We start from the raw sequence: 19,964 nt of genomic DNA, 5'->3' as shown, positions 1-19,964 counted from the left end.
TGAACTTTATTGATATTCAACTACAAAGAACACTGTCCTCTGAGTCTAAATTTGCAGTAACGTAGTTCTTTTACCACCTCTCCGTGAATTTGAACTGCTTGTAAAACTTGGCAACCAGTCTCTGTGTATGTCACCATTGAAACTGATAGCAGCTGTAAAGATATAAACATACTACATAGTAAATTAGTTTACAGACATCTTGCTGTGTCACCTGCTGTTTTAGTCTGTCTGATGTTGGCGCAAAGTTGTAAAAGTTGACCACTAAAAGGGTAAATTTGAGAGCAAACTGACAAACCTAATTAGGTAGTGTATCAATATCCAGCTGTATCTCATCGTCAAAATCATTGGTGCCGTTACTGTAACATCAACATCGATATTGCCGACAGAGTATTGCAGCATTATTCGTCTAAAATTTATGCATGTCATGTGTTAAACTTTTTTCCATTACAAACCTTACCTGTGTCGCGTGTGTGCCTATTACTTTACCCTTTCTATCTCTATATAGTATTTCAACGAAAATAGTTTATATCTCTTAATTACCCTCCCTAATCCCCCTCATTAATTTATTCTACCTATCATCAACGTGGGGCTTATCGCCCTGACCAAATCACCTGTCAGGGAGCCGTCATTATTTACGGCCTGGGGGGATCGGAGGAATTTAAGGGGAGTCACTCAAAATATTGAAAACTTCAAAGGGGTTACTCAAATTGTCGAGAAGAAGAAGGGGATTAATCAATTTTTGTGCGAAATAAATTGAAACACCTCTCAGAATGCACCATGCATTGCACACATCAATTTCTCAAAATTTTCGATGCATACACCCCCTCTCGTGCTCTCCCCCTTGGGGTATTCGAATAGCTTTACAAGCAAAAGACAAATTGAAAACACCTCTCAGATTGCATCAGACTGCACCATTCCACACATCAATATCTCGATATTTTTCTCAGGACCTAGGACAAAACAGAACTGTTGTAAATTCATCCTGTATTATCACAGAAACATATATTTTAACTGACTTCAAGCTATTCATTAGAAGCTGGCCGCTGGAGAAATGATACAAGAAGAAGTAATATATTTTTCATTCTGGCATATTCTTTGGTCTTCAATCTCTGGCAAACTGAGAACTGTTTTGGCAAAATGTGTTGTCATTGTTTGGTTGTCGAATATTGTGACTCAAACACTGATCATACAAAAATTGTAATAAAAAATACCAGTTTTCAGTGTCATTTTAAAACAATTTTACCGAGTGCAAAACAAAATGAAACATTTCTCAGACTGCACAATTACATTACATCAATCTCTCAAAATTTCCAATACGAGAGGGGGAATCCCCATCTCGTGCTCTCCGCATTTTGGTGTTTTAACAGTTTTACTTAGGAAAAAAACAAAAAACCTCTCAGATTGCACCAGACTGCAGCATTGCACACATCAAGTTCTCAAAATTTCCATGCAGGATAGGGACAGCCCCCTCTAACGCTTTCCCCTCAGAATCTCGCGTGTCTCCCCCCCCCCCAAGTATTCCAACTCTAACCCTAATCGACCCCGGCCGTAAATAATGACGGCTCCTCTAACAGCTCATAAGGTAAGTTTACCTTATGAGCTGCAACGAGTTATGTAGTCAGAGCGATAAGTCCCTGCGTTGGTGATAGGTAGAACAAATTAATGAAGGGGATTAGGTAGGGTAAACTGTTTTCCTTGAAATACGATACAGAGATAGTGAGGGTAAAGTAATGGGCACACGAGCGACACAGGTAAGACTTGTATGATGGAAAAAGGTTTAATACATGGCATTTATTGATCATATTCATAACTTTTAGACGAACAGTGCCAGCAATACCCTGTGATATTACACGTATAGAGGCAAGACAAGAACGCACGAGATTTCCGAACGATTTGGGAGTAGTTTTACGTAAACGTTCAAAGAAAGTGTCTGTCGCAAACAATGAACTATCGGAAAATACTCCAAGAGATGTATGCAATGGAGCTTTATAATGAAATCAGGGCAAGTTTTTTGTTTTTATACCTAGTTTCAAAAGTAGTAAATATTAAGTGTACGTGACACGAAAAGTCAAGAATTCAAACTGATAATAATAATATTAGCACAAAACAATATAGCAAAATAAACGTGTCTCTCAGACTGATATTTTGCCATTATATAAAGCATTTAGTGTAGATTTCCTTTCTGCTGACGAATAGAACCCCAAAAGAAGATTGGATGAAGGCCAAGGTGATAATAAACGCCTGGGAGATAAAATGACATCTTACTTTAGCAGTCCCTTTGAACCGAACGTATGTTGTGAACCGTCACGGACAAATAGTTATATATCACAAATATCCCGAGATTTTAATGATGGTGAGAATGGCAATACCAAGAGCGGACATGGCTGGATTAATAGCTACCGTGTAATATCAGTAATATGTTCCATGGATATCGCTAACGATGAGTGGCGATGCCCTTATGGTTGCACTGTCAAGATGCATCGTTCATACATGTTTCGTTGGCTTCTGTTTCGTTATGATGGTGCTGCGGCTAATAACACTCACTATCGCTGTCCTCAAGCAGCGTCTCTTGTCAACACAAACACAGCAATTTGAACTAAAAGTATTTCAAATATACATTATGTACTCTCATTGTAAGTATAAACTTACTGCAGCTGCAATATGGTCATGCCAGAGACTGTTCAATATATTAAGTGCAGAAGGAGTGGGATTTCCAAAAAATAGCAAAAATCATCATTGTGTTTTTGATTATAGCTCAGCAGCAGTGGAAGAGGAAAGAGAACACGACGAAAATAAATAAATAATAAATAAATAATAAATAAATATATAAATGAATGAATGAATGAATGAATGAATGAATGAATTCATTCATTCATTCATTCATTCATTCATTAATAACTTCGACTGCTAATTTGGTTTTCGCGAATGTTTGATAATGTTAGTGCCTACCATTTGACCTGAACAAATGTCGTTATATTGGCCGAAAGTGTTCTGGTTTGTGGTGTGCTTCTATCTTTTTTTTATTTTCGTATACGTATAGACCCCTTTCGTTAGGGTCTATGGTGAAAGTAAGTATGATATTACAAGAAGTATTTTTTTTTAATGTATGCGCTATGCATTACTATAAGTTGAGTCAAGAAATAACCATGTCGGAGTCTATAGTTAGTTTTTGTTATTCACATAATATTCTATCACATCCTCCATTATATGGCAATGAAGCAGCTATGTTTCACCTAAGAATATAAACACTTTTCTTACTATACCTTTTGATAGGCAAGGACTTTATCGATATGGAACATCGTCTGTCATAACTAAATTAACGAAAGACATATGTCATAACAAAACTGTTTCTTTATGTTCTAGGGGTAACCCTTTCCCCAAAGACCTCCTCTTTTGGATATGGGCTGTACACATCAATAATTAAGACGTCACACAACATCGACAGCGGATAATCGAGTTGATTGAGAATATCAACGATCAAGGAAACGTCGACGGAGTCGTGTCTGGATGAGCTACGTCAAATTAACAACTGTACCGCTGGTAGAGCATGTTTTGATACCTAAACTTGATAGTTTTTGTAATATATCTATTGTGAGGAACTAATTGTGCTAATCTGTAGCTCACGTGGGCTGTGTTGCTTGAACGAATCCTTTTATCTTGTAAGTTTATATTGTATGAACCCATGGGTAGAACCATGGACTGTAGAAGCGAGTACTATGGTAAAGCGTAGTTAGAAATAAGGCCCACTTGAAATAGAATGGACACGACTCTTATTGAGAGTCTGCTGAAAGAACTCAAGGCGGGTAGACCCGACAGAAAAAGTGACTCAAACATCTTTCTTATTCATTACCTAAAATGGTATTTACTGTTTCGATTGGCAGAGTGAATAATTCACGTAGCGGTTAACATGTTGAGCATAAATGTCATCACACGACCCTTTGTAAACAAAATAAATCCTGGTTTTTACATGAAACGTAAAGGTACGAACAATTGTGCTGGATTGCTGTGTAATAAATAGCTTTGATTAACTCACGACGAAATTTACTGCGCCCTTACCATGATGCCAAAAAATAAGACACCTGGCAATGAAGGACTGCCAGCAGAGTTCTACACAACATTCTGGCCGACCACGGTGGAGGGACCGTGGGGCGACAATATAGCCAACAGTAGTTGAGTCCCGCAACTATGGGTTTGAAAATGGGAGCCTTTCCAACTCCCAGCGACAGTGTGATCACACTAATAGAAAAGAAAGGGAGAGACACCAAATGCATCAAAAATTGGCGACCGATCTTTCTCGTCAACGCGGACGCCGAAGTAGCTGCAAAATATCTCGCCAACCGTTTAAAAATGTTTTACCTAGCCTATCAACTGTCAGCAGAGTGCCTTTGTCAAATACAGAGATATAAGTGACTACATCAGGCTGATAGAGGAAATTTTCTGGCATACAGGCGAAAGTAACCTCACGTGAATACTGCTTGCCATAGACTTTGAGAAAGCTTTTGATATTATGGAATGTTTAAATACCTTTGGCTTTGGCCCAATCTTTAAACAATGGTTCATTACATTTTACATAGACTTGAGCAGTTGCGTGATGAACAATGGTTTCAGCACCGGCTATTTTAACATTGAAAGGGGGGTTAGACAAGGAGACTCATTATCACCCTATTCGTTCACCCTAGCGTTAGAAATCTTCTTAATTAACTTGAATGACGATGCCATGACTACTACTTTTCACTCGGCACGTGTAAACATAACATAGCCAAAAATAGATTGGCTATGAATTTCAGAATGACAACTTGGTAGAATCATGTTCATAATTTTAGCTATATTGGATGATCTCGTACACTTTGGAAAGCGTAATTTGTGGATGGCCCGACAGCTTTTTCTTTGCAGTTTGAATAATTTTGTGTTTAATTGTGATTGATACATTGTGATTAAATAACTATGAAAATAAATTTTCTTTGCCATCATTTCCCGAGCCTGTCATCCAAGTACATCAGTTAACATAATGACGTTTTATTGAAAGTTTGTTGCAACAAATTCGACTGCATGTCGCCTTTTAATTGTCATGACTGGGTTGACTGTATGAGCGTCGGTCATCTCACAGCGACCAACATCATGTCGCTCACTAAGTAAATTCATGTCCCAGGCTTTGGTAGTCCGTGTGGGCTACCATTTCATGGGTTTTGGTAGCCCCAGGGAAAAGTTGGTAGTCTGTGGACGCGGGACTACCGCTAATTTCGAGCCCTGCAGGAGTCGGTGCAGTGACTGCAAATATGCTGCGTTTGCGGACGACCTGACGATCTTTGTAACAGACGAACAGTCATGTCAGAGAATATTTTCAATGTTGCAATAGTTCCAATCACTCTCAGGCTTGATGTTTAACCCAGATAAAACTGAAGCTATTTGGCTTGGTAAGTGGAAAAGACGTAAGAAGAAACCATTTGGTATCAAATGGCCGACATCACCGATCAAAATTGCAGGAATTTACATTTCGTATAATCACTCTCAATTTTGCAACACAACTCAAGCAGATCGAAGAAACTCTGGGAACATGGAAAAAGAGATCTCTGACACTCATGGGCAAAGTTCAGATGTTGAAAACCTTCGTTCTATCACAACTTAATTACGTCATGAGAATGACCACAATAACATCTGATATTCTTAAGAGATTTGAACAACTTATTTTCAATTTCCTCTGGAATGGGAAAGATAAAATAACAAGAAAGGTAATGGTCAGAAAGGTTTCGGGGGGGGGGGCTTAAAGGCTCCCGATGTGGAAACTACACATAAGCTTATGCGTATAAACTTTATTAAAAGGTATCTAAACGAAAACATAGAGCACCCCTGGAAACTCTTCCTAAACCATCGCTTAAAATCTGTGGGTGGAAAGTACCTATTCAAGTGTAACTTCGATATTAACTCATTCAGTTTTCCCCACCGAGATTCTACCAAGAAATGCTTGAATCCTGGTCGGCCTGCAATGTCGCGGTCAATGACTCTGAGATTGACATTACCTGTCAGACAATTTGGAACAACAGAAACGTTCTAATTGGAGGGAAATCTGCCTATAATCCAAAGCTAAGACAGAAAGGGTTTGAATTTATATTTGATTTCATTACGGAGGATGGGCCACCTGTCATGGGAAACGTTAATCAACAAAAACCTCCAAGGGAACGTAGTTCTCCTTCTTTACGGGGCAATTAAATGTCTCAGAGTTAAGTAGCCAGAACCATTGCTGGTTGAGCCGGTGTTTAAAGATGAAAACGAATATGTGTTTTTTAATTGTCTCTTTCAACCCTCCCATTGCCAGGGAGAGCATCAGAGGCGCCATTTACAGTAAAGATGAATTAAGTCCAATTAATGAACGCTATTATGAAAGAGAGAATATGACTTTACTGGACTATGGTCTCCCACATACTGCTTCATCATATTCTGTACACAAACTACGATCTTTCCAGAAGAGGTATGGACTAATCACAGCTCTGTTCATTCTGCCAAAACAGCAACGAGACACTAGATCATCTTTTCTACACCTGTAAATTCACTGAGACTTTCTGGAATGAGTTTCACGCTTTTTTTTTGAGGAACCTCTCAGTTTGTTCACGAGACACAACTTAAATGAAGTGCTCTTTGGTGTTGACGGTTACTCTGACATTCATAATCACTTGCTCCTGTTAGCCAAAGACACATCTATGCCATGAAAATGAAACAATTGAAATTAAACCATCCTTTGCGGCTTTTATGTTGCAAGTGAAATTTCATCTAGAGTACGAAATAGCTCTGGAAAAAAAACAAATTTGAGAGACACTGAAGCAAACGGATTTCAATTTTACAAACAATTGTAGATAACTTAGTTAATGTTACTGAAGAAAATGTTACCAATAAAAAAACTTAAATACAAACATAGCTTTAATTTGACCGTTTATTTCAGTTGTAGGCTCAGACCTTCAGCGATCATAACGAGATGTCCAATACTTAACTTCAGAGGACTGTTGGCATTATTATTTTCATAAAAAGTATTATGGATATATAGGAGTAAAAAAGTGTTCGGAGCTGAAAAAAACCCACAAAAGTTAGGTTCACTTTCCATACTAAAATGATGTTGAATATCACGACTGATTAAAGAAAGATGAAACCACCGCAGATCTTTACTGGAGTTGTCTTAGAAGACAGAGAAAAAAACTGACGATTTAATGAAACACTGAATAGACATTTTCAAATAAAACGCGTTCTTCAATATTGACAGGATAACTTGAATTCCAATTTAGCTGAAGAAGAAAGATGCTCCATAAATTCGAGATAAAGTTATGGCTTCACCAGTCTTGATGATGTATTTATACCTTTCGATATATATCACAGTAGCCTATTATTTGAGAGTTGATACCACATTCACCATCTTACAAATACAAACATATCTGAGTTGATATCGAAATATTCAACGATGTGAGCTTATTTGCAAATGTTTGAATCCTCTAAATTAAATTTTACTATCAAATTGCTTACTGTTTAGGGCATTGAAGTTAACTACACTCCGAAATAATGACTGCTAATGAAGATTCTTTGAGTAAAGGTGTAGGGCCTACTACTTTCACTGGTAACATTGTAGCTGTGGGTCCATTGCTGTGGTGTTTTCAGGCGGGATTCCTGTTGTGGCGGGGTTAAGAATTGTAAAAGTCAAAAAGGCAGGAATCCCGTCTGAAAACACCACAGCTATGGACCCACAACTAGTAAAAGTAAGGATTGGGTAAACTTCGGCAGTTTTTATCTGTATCATCTCGGAGCAGCGCCTCTCTGTATCGATTCCATGATCGAGAAATCTCTCGGCAACCTAACATTGTGAAATCACAAAGAAGAAGACAATTTGTTCAACATTCCACCATTTTCACAAGTAAAGGGAAAGTTCTCCTTCGGAAGATCAGAAACTGATGCAAGAAAAGGTGTACAGTTGCTGCTCGTCATCCGTGAGAAGTCGTTATGGAATCAAGTTCTTACTAGACAAATCGAGGGCTCCGCTAGCGGAGTGAGGAAGATGCTAGGGTCTTCATTTCAAAGATGCGTTTCTGTGGCAACACACAGAGGCTTTCCCACGATTCATATCCAGTCACACGGCAACGTTTCTCTCACAGGAATCCTGCATTCCTAAATTCATGTTTCGCCTCTTCATCGTCATGATCGTTTTGTTCTTGCACGTCGTCGTTCTGTGCTGCTGGATCCTGTCGACTCGGCTCAACCGGAGGCTCGATTTCAACCCGATCTCTTGACTGTGGTTTATTTTCAACAGCGTCCTTCTCTTTGATTTGGATTTCACCACCACTGGCACCAGAACTAGAACCGCACCCCATGTCGACGCTTATAAATATATCACGTTAGGTAACAGGAAACTTCATCTTCGTGTTGATAATGCCTTGAGAGAATGACTTACAATTACAATTGCATTTCTACGTTAATCTGTCGCTAGGTGTTTGTTTACATGGGCACTCATTTGAGGTCATGTAAGGTCACAAGAATGTCTAAAACGTGTTAAGAATCAGATTCGAATTCGGATATCACTACGAAGACCGACAAGAACACACTGACTATCGAGTTTACGCCGAGGGGATTGCGATGTTTCAATGGCCATCATTTTTTCTCAATAAATGGGGAGGAAGGGGTGACAAAAATTCCTTCAGGACATTAACGGTGTAGGACAATAAAAACAACGTGATTTGCTATAAATTGGTATACGCACACATAGTAGCTACCTAAAGTTTTTGTTATGGTATGAGAAGCGTTTGATTCAAAATAGTCTTATCTTCTTTATTGTGTGTGTATAAACACTCGGTATTCGTTTCCTGCCTGGTTTTTGCTGTTTGTTGAAAATAATTTCATGTTCTTTTCCCAAAACCATGTCTGATATTGTCAACACACCGTTCACAAGTGTATGTACCATGTCCGACTATTATTGTGGACACCTAAATTTTGTTCAAGACTAGAATTCATTTGTCAACAATAACTTTAGCATATTGTACATACTAATACATTGTAATATGCTGTGTCGGCAAGGCGAATACCCGGTACTTATTTTCTGGAACCAAAAAATAGTAAAAATTGTGAAGGTTAGCGATGCTTTCCATCATAGACCCTCGAGAAAAACCCGAGGGCCTATGTTTTCATTCACTGATATTGTCAGTTAAAAAACACCAACTATGCTTGAAATCGTTGTATTTTTTTCAAGCTCATGTATTAAATGCCAGTTTTGATGTTTACGTGTGACTGGTAATGATCCTGATCCTCAATATTTTATGTTCTAAATATATCCAACAATGTCAGTGGTTTGGGTCGGGCATGGGACATAGTACCAATATACCACTAGAGTGAAATGCAACAACAGATCCAATTCTGTGCACTCTGAATACATTCTATGTATAAACAACATACTATTAATAGATAAAATTCCACACCTCATAAAAGGTTCGCACTAGCATATGGGTATGCATGCAGATTTGTTTTCAAAATGTAAAATCAGTTTATAATGTCTATTTTTGATATTTAAATTTTATATTAAAATATTTTAATACTATCACACGATAATGTTCTCAATGAAATTTACTTGGAATGATTTTATCTCACGTACATATACATACATGGAGCCCCCCCCCCCCCGACTTCTCAGGGAGGTTTGTTTTCCACCACTTTTTTGGTGCTCATCAAAAACATACACCACCAGAAACCAAATCCCCTATTTCCTCACTGTTCACAGTGTTATTCTCGGACCAAACAAAATACCCCACCCTTGGTTGATCTGAAGGGAACAGGTTTACATGAATTGAATGACAATGAGCTTACGTTTCGCGTTTGTTTCGTTGAAGGTCCAGTGAGTCGGCCTAAAACAATCCGTTTCCCACCGCCTTACGAATCAGACTTCAAGTGCAACCCATGAACCCATGGAGAAACCACTCCATATAATTTGCAACATAGGGCCTACCTCATCCATTTTCAAACTGAAAAAAACCAAGAAATTCATCCGTTTCCACGGCACAGCTGTTGCCGATTCATCTTTTCTGGAGTGAGGGCGTGCATGTATTGAGCTTTCAAAAAATCAGTGCCGAAATAAACTTTTTTTTGAACTTTTTCCAGTTTAAAATCTGATCACCTGTAACCGGCTGTTTACATGTAACAGTGCCACAATAACGCTATACCATATGACCATAACTTGATGAAAGCATGACATCGTCTTTGAATGAGCAGTGCACTTACAACACACATTTGTTTTTCAGAATACATTCAGGATGCACAGAAGGGAAGTGATCCGCCAGGTGTGCAGTGCACAGCAACACATCAGACTCAGACTGCAACACAGGATCCGGCAAGCTTTTAATTGACTTAAATAAATATGATCATTTTGACAGATGCAGACCTGACAATGTTATCTTGCCTCCTCCAACTAGAAAACAGTCCCTGTATGTTATAATAATTGCATACTCCACTCTATATTAATTATTGCCACCCATTGTCTATGTGTGATATCATCTCCCTGACTGAATGACTCTTGAGGTAAAATACTGCTTTCCTTGAAATGCTTAACAGAAATAGTTGAGAATGGCAGGCTAACAGATTAGGTTTCCCTTCATCAAATTCGCTAATACGATTGTATGACATTCAATAGATAAATTACACACTCGCATACGCTCCTGATGGAATGAACCCTGGTAAGTCATGTTGGAGACGCTATGGGCAATGAGGAGCAATGTAACGTCTTGGGACTATTTTATGAAAAAGTTTGCCTGAAATATGATACTCGCTTTTTTTCATGTGAAACACATCTTCTGCAGTGTCATCTGACAGTGACTAGAAAAAGGTAAACCTTTTAGCTGATTTGACATTCAATGTAAAACTTGACAATATTGTAAATTTTGAGTCGATTGATAAATGATGCTAACACTAAAATTACTTCTCAGATGCAGGACATTTAGGTATTATCCACATGTAACTAAAACGCTTACAGAATTTAGGCACAGTGTTTGAAAAAAAATGTTATCGTAACATTGAGCATCAAAAGAAAGCATCTGTAAATGATACAAGCGATGCCATGGAGTCTGAACAACTTTCACCTGTTCACCCCCAATTCCTGGTAAACAGGTCCACACTCACTGATGATAACAATAGATTTGGGCTAAACCATGGTGGTGAAAGGGTTCAATGGGAAGTTAGATTTCTATTATGCAAGTACAAGTATCTGTGATCATTGGAAATAAACTGCAGGTGAAAAGATGAAATGCTTGGATAGTCAGCAGAGAATAAAGTGATAAGATACACAAAAGGGAAGTTACAGGTACTATATAAACCACTTGATGGCAGACAAATTGTCCTGAGAAATTATAGGAAGAGAAAGAAGAAGAGTGGAAGCCAATAAGCAAGACGGAAAATTAATTCACTAAAAACAGCCATGCGAAAGTGATAGTTGCAAATTTTAATCACGAATTTTATAAACAGCCTTTACAAAGCATTCACTGACATGACTTATTCTGAGAAATTCCACTTCATCTGTTGTCCAGGTAACAAAAAAAAAAAGAATCATGATGAAATGATGCACACATGAGAAAAAGTTTTGTCTTCACACTCTTCCTTGGCAGTCCCTGGTTAAGTTACTGTTAGTGGAAAGTGTCAGCTTCAACATGCACAACATACTTGACAAGAAAAATGTCTTTGAAACAACGAATTCTGAGGAAATGAAACTTGAAAATGTTTTAAGGCAGAAGTGTGTACTGAAGACAATGGTACATCTCCTAATGAATGTGAAACAGATAGTCTAAATGTCCGAGTCGGCTAAAAGTAAAATTTCGAAAATCTTCGAATTGCAGTGGTACTCATCTGGCAGGAGACATTTTCTTGCAGTGACAGTAAAAAATAAATAAGAGGCCATTTTCTGATGATATATGATATGCACGCCTCATTGAAGTAATTTGCTAAACAAAACCTTTAAAGAAATTTGAAATTCAAAACTTTCATACTGTGACACTAAATAAAGCTACTTTTCCACGACTGCCATAATGCATTTACATTATTATTTACACCAAAACGACAACCGGAAACACTTCGTAATGCTACACAGATCTCAAAATACACAGGTCATTCATTTATCCAACCTCTCTAGGATTTCCACGTAAAGAAGATACAATGGAGGGATTTCACATTTTGACCTAAACTAAGACTATCAAAATTACAGAAAAATCATTCATAAAAAATGTCCATATTTACCCCAGTATCATCACAAAATAATGCATGTACACATAATTTATATTTTGAGAGATTATTTTGGTGAACCCCTGGACTTGGTATCTTACAGAATTTGAAAGGGGTACTGATGATGAAAGCACTTGTGCGTTTCAAATTCTTTATTGGAAAATGTTCCGTGTACTTCATCATAATGTAAATCACTTTCACCACTTCTACTAGGCTAAATTCAGTGACCAAATAAGAGAAAACACAACTTGCAAAAGACAACAACTGCTATCAAAGAGAATGTGTCAAGAATTTCTACACATGTAGCTAGTATCAAATGTAAATAAACTACAGTGCGGTCAACATTGTAACACACTTGTGGACCCATCACCTTCTCAACACAAAAGTTCCTCCAACCAAGCACGTTCTCGAACAGTTCGGTTGGCCTTATCTATGAAGTGAAGGTGATGTCAGGATTTTCCTAAGGCATACAGTAGGTATTGCAATAACAAACTGAGTACAAAAGCTACATGTACTATAAACAAAATTTTTAAGTATGGAAGTTTGGCTTCAAGATGGCAAAGATTTGAATTATGTGTCTCAAAACTGTTCTTTGGCCTAACAGTAGAACTATCAGGTCTAGATATTGATGGATATAGTCTGTACATCTTCATCCGTGCGACTAATCAGCATAGTTGTCATTCCCTTACACACGTTAGTTTTACCATGTGCAAACCAGATTACATTGGCATGACATCATTCTCTGTTGAATGGAGCCCCTATGATAGTACAAATTTATAATTTATGATCTGATTTGCCGTCTAAACAATCAGCAGCACCCTCTCTATGTGTGTGCAAATGAAGGCATGAAAGGTCAAAAGTCACCCTTCAATTTCGACTCTATGCAGTAAACCATGAAATTAATCTGATAATATGATCTGAGGCATTTGATCGCATAAAATGATATGATGTTCTACATATTTGATATATTGCCAAGGAAATCTTTGAGATATTTGGGAGTCACTTTAGTTTATATTTATACTATTGATACTACATGCATCTTACATAACTGGAAATCTAAACAAATGTTGATAAATAAACTGGGAATTTTGTACAATGCAAATCAGATTCCACCTTTTGGATAAGTCAGATAAATTTAATAATTAAGTAAAAATGGATGTTTATCATGCTACATGCATTTTGCATGTTACAAGTTCTTTGAATGTGACCCTAAAGAGAGTGAAAAACTTCAAAATCCACTTTTCTACATCTTTGCCTTGGTCTTCTCCTTCAACATATAACAATTTTCAAACTATTCCTGGTATAAGCTGGTTATGACCACAATGAGAATATGTATGGGATTCATTCACTTCTCCAACTGAGATTGTTGCTAGATTGCATTCTGTCATTTTTTATCACAATCTGTGGATCACTACTCTCATCAACACTGTAGTCTCCTGGTCCATAAACTTTGGATTCAAATCACGTTTAAACTAGTATAAGTATAGAGGGTCAGGAGACAGGGTGGTGGGTGAAAGTGTTGGGGGAGGGCAGGCTTTAAGTGATACATTACCATAATGTAATTCCGTAAATCTTGAAATCCTATGCCATGTTTCAAGTATCTTAGGAAGACATGGCAGAACAGCTTTATATTGGAATTTTTAAACTATTAATCAACTCTTGTTCAGAATTTGTTCAACTGAGCTATTTTTTTAAAGACTTTTGATCTGTTGGCTTGATGCTTACGCTAATGAAGTTTATCTAATGTTTGAAAGAGTCATTCCGTCTTGGACTGACCTACATTAGTTAAAACATCTACTATGGTAGTCTGATTGTAAAAAGGTGTTTATAAATTTTGGTTATGTTTACTGTTGATTGAAATCGTTGCCATGACATTTGTTGTCATATATATCTGTGTTAGTTACAGATGTGTATATATGTCATTTTGGGAAATGAGAATAGAACTCAACATACAAGCCTCAATGAGCATGACCACCTCCATGGATGCCTTCAATGATGAACTATAGAGGGCGCTATGATATTATGACATGGTATAATTATTATCAGCAAATGTACTCAGTGAAGAGATAGCATGACAAAACTTATCAAATCTAACTAACCCAAACTGATGCCCACATGGAAACTCTGTGATGATATTTTTTAATCATTATAAGATGAAGACTGTTATGAATTTTACTTAAAAATATAATGCTATCCTGTCTCATCTGAAAATACTTCACATAAAAGTCACAAACACAACAATAAGTGCATACGGAGTGTATAAAGTTTCAGACTTTATATTAATACTTGACAAAAAAATGGACAAATAAACCGTTAAAAAATGTAAATAAAGTCAGTTCTTGAATTTTGTGATAATTTTGCACAAGCATAAATTGATTCAGTGGCGATTTCATTCAAAGAAAACAATATTGTCCCCTCTTGTCAGTTATCTGGACCACTATTACTCTAAGCTTCACTGGCAAATTCTCTACAGTGAAAAACTAGAAACAGTTGAATGAGACAACAAGACGCCTGAAAACAATGATCATAAACTTTTTTTTTAAATTTCTGTTCTGTCTCTGTGTCACCGAAAGTACCAAAATGTCACGCAAATTTCAAGAACAGGCAAAGTGACCAGACAATTTGTTTTGGTTGATTTTTCTCATCTTTTGGAGAAAAAAAAAATGAAATGACTTCAAAATTAGCTGCATACTTTTTTTGAATTCTCTATGTAAGACAAAAAGACTCTTCAGTTTGCATTCATGTTTTCAGAATCCAGCGACCCAGTTCACCAGACTTCCCTTCTCTCATCGGGGTGGACTTTGTAGATGTCGCACAATCTACCATTCCCATTTTCAGCTGTACTGCTGACTTGCCATTGCCTTCCGACACTGACAAATTAGGGTCCATACACCCAAAGTCAAATAAAATTTAAGGACTTTTTCAGTAACTTTTCAAGAACTTTTGAAGCTCCAAAATACCATTTTTCAGGCATAAGTTTCAAGAGATATCATTTTACATATCATTTTTATGATATCATGACAAATCGTTTCTATGATTTTGGAAAAGTGTGGGTGCCTTATCCGTTTTCCAGGTCTTTCCAGTTTCCAATTCCATTTTCAAGACTTCTCCAGGACTTTCAAAGAGATTTTAATGTTCAAGGCCTTTCAAGAACTTTCCAGGAGCGTACAAACCCTGCAAGATGAGAAGTGAAAAGCGGGTCTGCTGGCGAGACAAACACACATTTTAAAGTACACACTGGAGTGTTTAGTCTTTCATAATTTACAATAACTTTTCTGGAAGCTTCTCTTGGGTTTTTTAAATAATGTATTAAGGGCAATGCACAAAATTTTAATGCGCATTTTTCAGGAAAAAACTTAAAGACACATCAAACTTAGGAAGCTACTGAAACATCACTCAAAGAAAATTCACATCAAATGTATAAAATAATTCAAATCGTACAGATAATTTTCTTTTTTCCTCATACATTTGTACATAGCAGTAAGTAGTCAAAAAGACAAACTTTCTTCATACCAATCTTCTTGCAAAAAAAAAATTAGTCTAGAAAAGACCCTAGAAAAATAACAACTACTATTATCATTACTTCATTTAATGTCATGCACAGAACACTTCTAATGTTTTCTAATGTTTCTCATTTGTCCATATTTTATACAGTTTCTCTTTAAACAGAACAAGCAGGGAAGAGGACATAGTGGGTTGGGGGTTAGGAGTCATCTAATGCTACTGGGTGGAGCCACTGCTACCAGGGTTCTGGGGTCTTCTCACGGCTTGAGCTGCCTGCTCCGGTACCAGCGATGGGTCGGAAAGAATGGAAGTGGTTGTACTCAGTTGCCGTAGTGATGACAGCACAGCTGCGGAAGTAAATAAATAATAACAATATCACAGTCAGAGACTATTCATATCCTACCAAGCAAGTCCTGGTTACAGTATTTCAAATATCTGACTTGAGTACATGTGACATTACAGAGCGGGTGTTGGTGAATTCATTCATTTCATGGCGGTCCAAGGACTACCACTACTATTAAACCTTATCCTGCCAAGTTCATATGTCACCATCAGGTCAAGTTGCTTAAAACGAGTGAAACACAACATGTTCCATGTAGTGCACTTTAACAAAGACTTGAAGATTTGAAGGTCCCTGAAGACCAAAAGACTGTAAACATTATTTTCACAGACTAGAGTTGCTATGATACCAAGCCAAGTGGGTGAAAATACGTCATGTTTTGGCTCAATACTGCTTTTTACTGACTTGGCAGATGGGGAAGTAATACTGTCTGGCAGGAAAACTGAAAAGCTACGTTCAGTAGTCCTGCTGGTGAATTCAACCTTGACGCTGGAGAAGTCCCCGATATCGAGTGAAAAGCCCTATCTTTTGAATCTCATGAGAGAAATATTTCATCAGTTTTTCCAACACCTGGAGATCTACTTACCAGGCCTGAGTCGTGTCAGTGAACAATGTTGGTCTAACCACGCTAACACTGTCCGACACAATTCATCCATGCTGGCCGTTGACACCATACCATTGTACGACTCAAACAGTGGCCGAATGATAATACTGAACTGTGAAAGAGTTAAGGATGTCTACAATCTTGAGAATAAAATGATTTTCCTGACCTGGGGTATTAGAATCCTAACCAAGACTACTGACCATATCGCACATGACACAGCTAACATGACAAATATTTTAATTATACATTATTACAGGATCTCAAATTAAATACTTGTAATACTAACATTTAGCATGGTTTTCCGATATTACACTAGAAAAAGAACATCACCATCACTGTTGATCTCTGCACAGTATCACTATCTTGATAATACCAGGATTTCTTTCACAAGGCTGGCCACAGATATTGAGTTGGTCTTTTGTGATTTTTGTCATTTATAGAAAATTATAAAATAGCCTGTCAGATCAAATGTCACCAGTGTAAAGTCACATCACAAGGCACACTTCTCCTAATATCAAGGTATGGGTGGTGTATTTAGATTATTTTTGCCCAGGATTGATTTTGCCACAACACATAAGGCCTCACTTTCTACACATTATTCCACTGTAAGCTATGCCAGTAACCAACCAATCTGGCAAAAAGTTGGGTTAATGTGAAGCAAAACAAGACGGACAAATAAACGTCAAAACAGTAAAATACTGGGTCCATGCTATGCCTTATCACAACCTATCACTATCATAACTGATGTTTCAGTTTATGTAACAATAAACTCACTGTGATAACCTCTAATTTTCCTAAGGAATATTGAACAATTATTCACCATACTGATACAACCTTGTTTGAAATGGTCGGGTTTGATCTATAAACCAGCAAACGAAAGTGAAAGAAAATGATCTTGATTGACAGGATGCAATCATTACTTATGTTTCCCCCCCTAGTTATCCATTTAGTGCTGTCACTCATGTATGGGACTGCAACAAGCTATGCCGTGATGCAGCAAAAAAAAATTCATAATATTGACATTCTTGTCTGCAAGGATACAATCCAAAACTTCCAATTCTGCCCGGTTCTTGTGTGGACGTAGTCGTCAAACATGGCACTCATTTGATCAAAACGTTGCTTTGTGACTGGTACACCGGTGGCTGGAAGCTGAGCTTGGGTATTGCTGTGAAATACAGGGTAATCGAAGTTTGAGAATAGTCTTTCAAGAGTATCAATACACACATAGGAAAATTACTACACAACATCAGTACAAAGCTGGTGGTGAGAAATTCTTATTTTGCTTCTGCATTTCATTTTATTCTTGATCTTACCTTTGTTTGAGAATAGTCTTTCAAGAGTATCAATACACACACAGGAAAATTACTACACAACATCAGTACAAGCTAGCGGTGAGAAATTCTTATTTTGCTTCTGCATTTCATTTTATTCTCAACCATACCTTTGTCCTACAGTAGTCTTTTCCTAGTCTTTTTCCCAGGCTTTTAAAAAATATGTCTGACAAATGGTATATTTATTTCAAAAATGCCATTTAATACCAGAGGTGACTTGAAAGTGGAAGACAACCAGGATGCAAAATATGACATTTTTGTAATGTCGTGAGCAGTGCACAGGGTTTCAACAGTCTGCCTCTTGGCTAAAACAAGTTCAGTTATAATAAAAAATCTCTTGAGCAAAGACAGATGGGTTTTCATCTTCCTTGAAAGAGAGGAAACTTGAATTCAGGTAGTGAGGACACCTGTAATACACTCTTTTTCAAAGGCATTTCTGATTGTTACATACTTGATTGCGGTGTTCAGCTTTTGTATTTCATCCTTCAGACCTGCTGCTTCATCAAGCATCTTGGCTCGCTCATTTTTCAGCTTGGTGGTGTATTCCACAGCTATGTACGTCACAGTGATGGGGTGGATGGAAAGGAAATGAGAAATAATATGGAAAGGTTAGTGAAAGTAAATCCCATATTTCTCTTTCAGGTTCATACTGGACACTTGGGTTACACTGATTTCAGTCCACATGACCATGAATGATATAAATATGACTAGATTTGCTACACAATTGGAATATACTAGATTTGCTACAGAATCGGTCTTCGTTAGTATCTAATGTAACATCTGAGATGCTTACTGCAAAATTAGTATCCAAAGTAACATCTGAGATGCTTATTGCAAAGTAAGTATGACTACTGAAGACAAGAACATTGGAATACCGCATTCACATTTGGTCACCTCCAGTCTGGACAAAATCATGAAATGAACCCTTATAGAGTTGAATACCCACACAACCACAGCAAAGTACATTAATATATCTCTACATAAGTACGGTTATGGCTGACATGCAGTTGATACAGACATACGGCGCAAGTAACATTTACCAACGCTAAATCGTAATCTTTTGGAACAAAAATAGGAGGGCCATTCTGATTTTTTGAGTTCATGATGACTAAAGTAAATTCTTAATGGGATTCAAACTAACAACTCAGTGACTCACGATTCAGTGACATAGTTGGGCCTTTGAGAGGAGAAGTAGTAAACTGGAGGCAAATTTAAACAAAGTTACATGTAGGAAGGAAGGAAGGACAGTGATTAGGTAAGTCCCTTTATTCAAAAACTTAAATCTTACCTTTCTGTAACATTGAAGCTTTACTGACTTTCTGATTGGGATTTTGACTCAATGCTGGAATCAGATTTTGCAACATGTCAAATCCGGCCTATAAAATAAGGAAGAAGAAATTAATTGGGTTAAATTTCAAAAAATATGAAAGGAAGTAACATAATTTTGTGATACAGCAAGGATTTCAGAAAGTAGTACAGTAAGCGCCAGATGTTGACAAAATAATTGATATCTACGCTTTATTCTTGTAAAGCACAAAATTCAGAACATGGCAAGTGAACATGCTGCGAAGCAAGACTTACGAAGCAACATTCTCCATAACAAAAGATCTTTCATGATACATGCATGCTATTATTAATAACTTTTCAAGGTATTCCTTTACTACAGTGTGAAATGTGATGCACATTTTCACATGTATACAGATAAGAGGGTATTTAAATAACCTGATAGGGGCTTCAGTGCAGACTTCAGAATGCACAATGGTATGGGAAGGGCATTTGTAACAGATAATTCACAGAACAACTCATACATCCAACTTTTTTCAATTTTCCAACGAGAGCTAAAGATACACATACCTTGATATTGACTCTGCGCTTCTGTTCAGCCGATATGTGTGAGGTCCTCCTTGTATCTGACGACTGTAGGAACAATGATACACATAGGAAATGTGAAATTACGGAC

At 37.3% G+C, this 19,964-nt stretch overlaps 1 protein-coding gene across 4 annotated transcripts in view; it reads right to left on the bottom strand.

The window, feature by feature from the left end:
• Window positions 1-11,432: 11,432 nt before the first annotated feature.
• LOC139145240 (MLX-interacting protein-like) overlaps window positions 11,433-19,964 on the bottom strand; it is a 56,273-nt gene continuing 47,741 nt past the window's right edge. For all 4 annotated transcript variants that reach the window (XM_070716267.1, XM_070716268.1, XM_070716269.1 and 1 more), the window contains 6 exons: window positions 19,859-19,921; window positions 19,293-19,380; window positions 18,456-18,555; window positions 17,715-17,838; window positions 16,656-16,785; window positions 11,433-16,076 (listed from right to left, as the gene is read on the bottom strand). In XM_070716267.1, coding sequence (XP_070572368.1) covers window positions 15,946-16,076; window positions 16,656-16,785; window positions 17,715-17,838; window positions 18,456-18,555; window positions 19,293-19,380; window positions 19,859-19,921 — 636 coding nt within the window. In that variant the 3' untranslated portion in view covers window positions 11,433-15,945. The remainder of the gene's footprint in view (window positions 16,077-16,655; window positions 16,786-17,714; window positions 17,839-18,455; window positions 18,556-19,292; window positions 19,381-19,858; window positions 19,922-19,964) is intronic.

The sequence above is a fragment of the Ptychodera flava genome, chromosome 12 (genome assembly GCF_041260155.1).
Source record: "Ptychodera flava strain L36383 chromosome 12, AS_Pfla_20210202, whole genome shotgun sequence".
In the NCBI taxonomy this organism is placed as follows: domain Eukaryota; kingdom Metazoa; phylum Hemichordata; class Enteropneusta; family Ptychoderidae; genus Ptychodera; species Ptychodera flava.
This window is presented reverse-complemented; position numbering and strand designations above follow the sequence as displayed.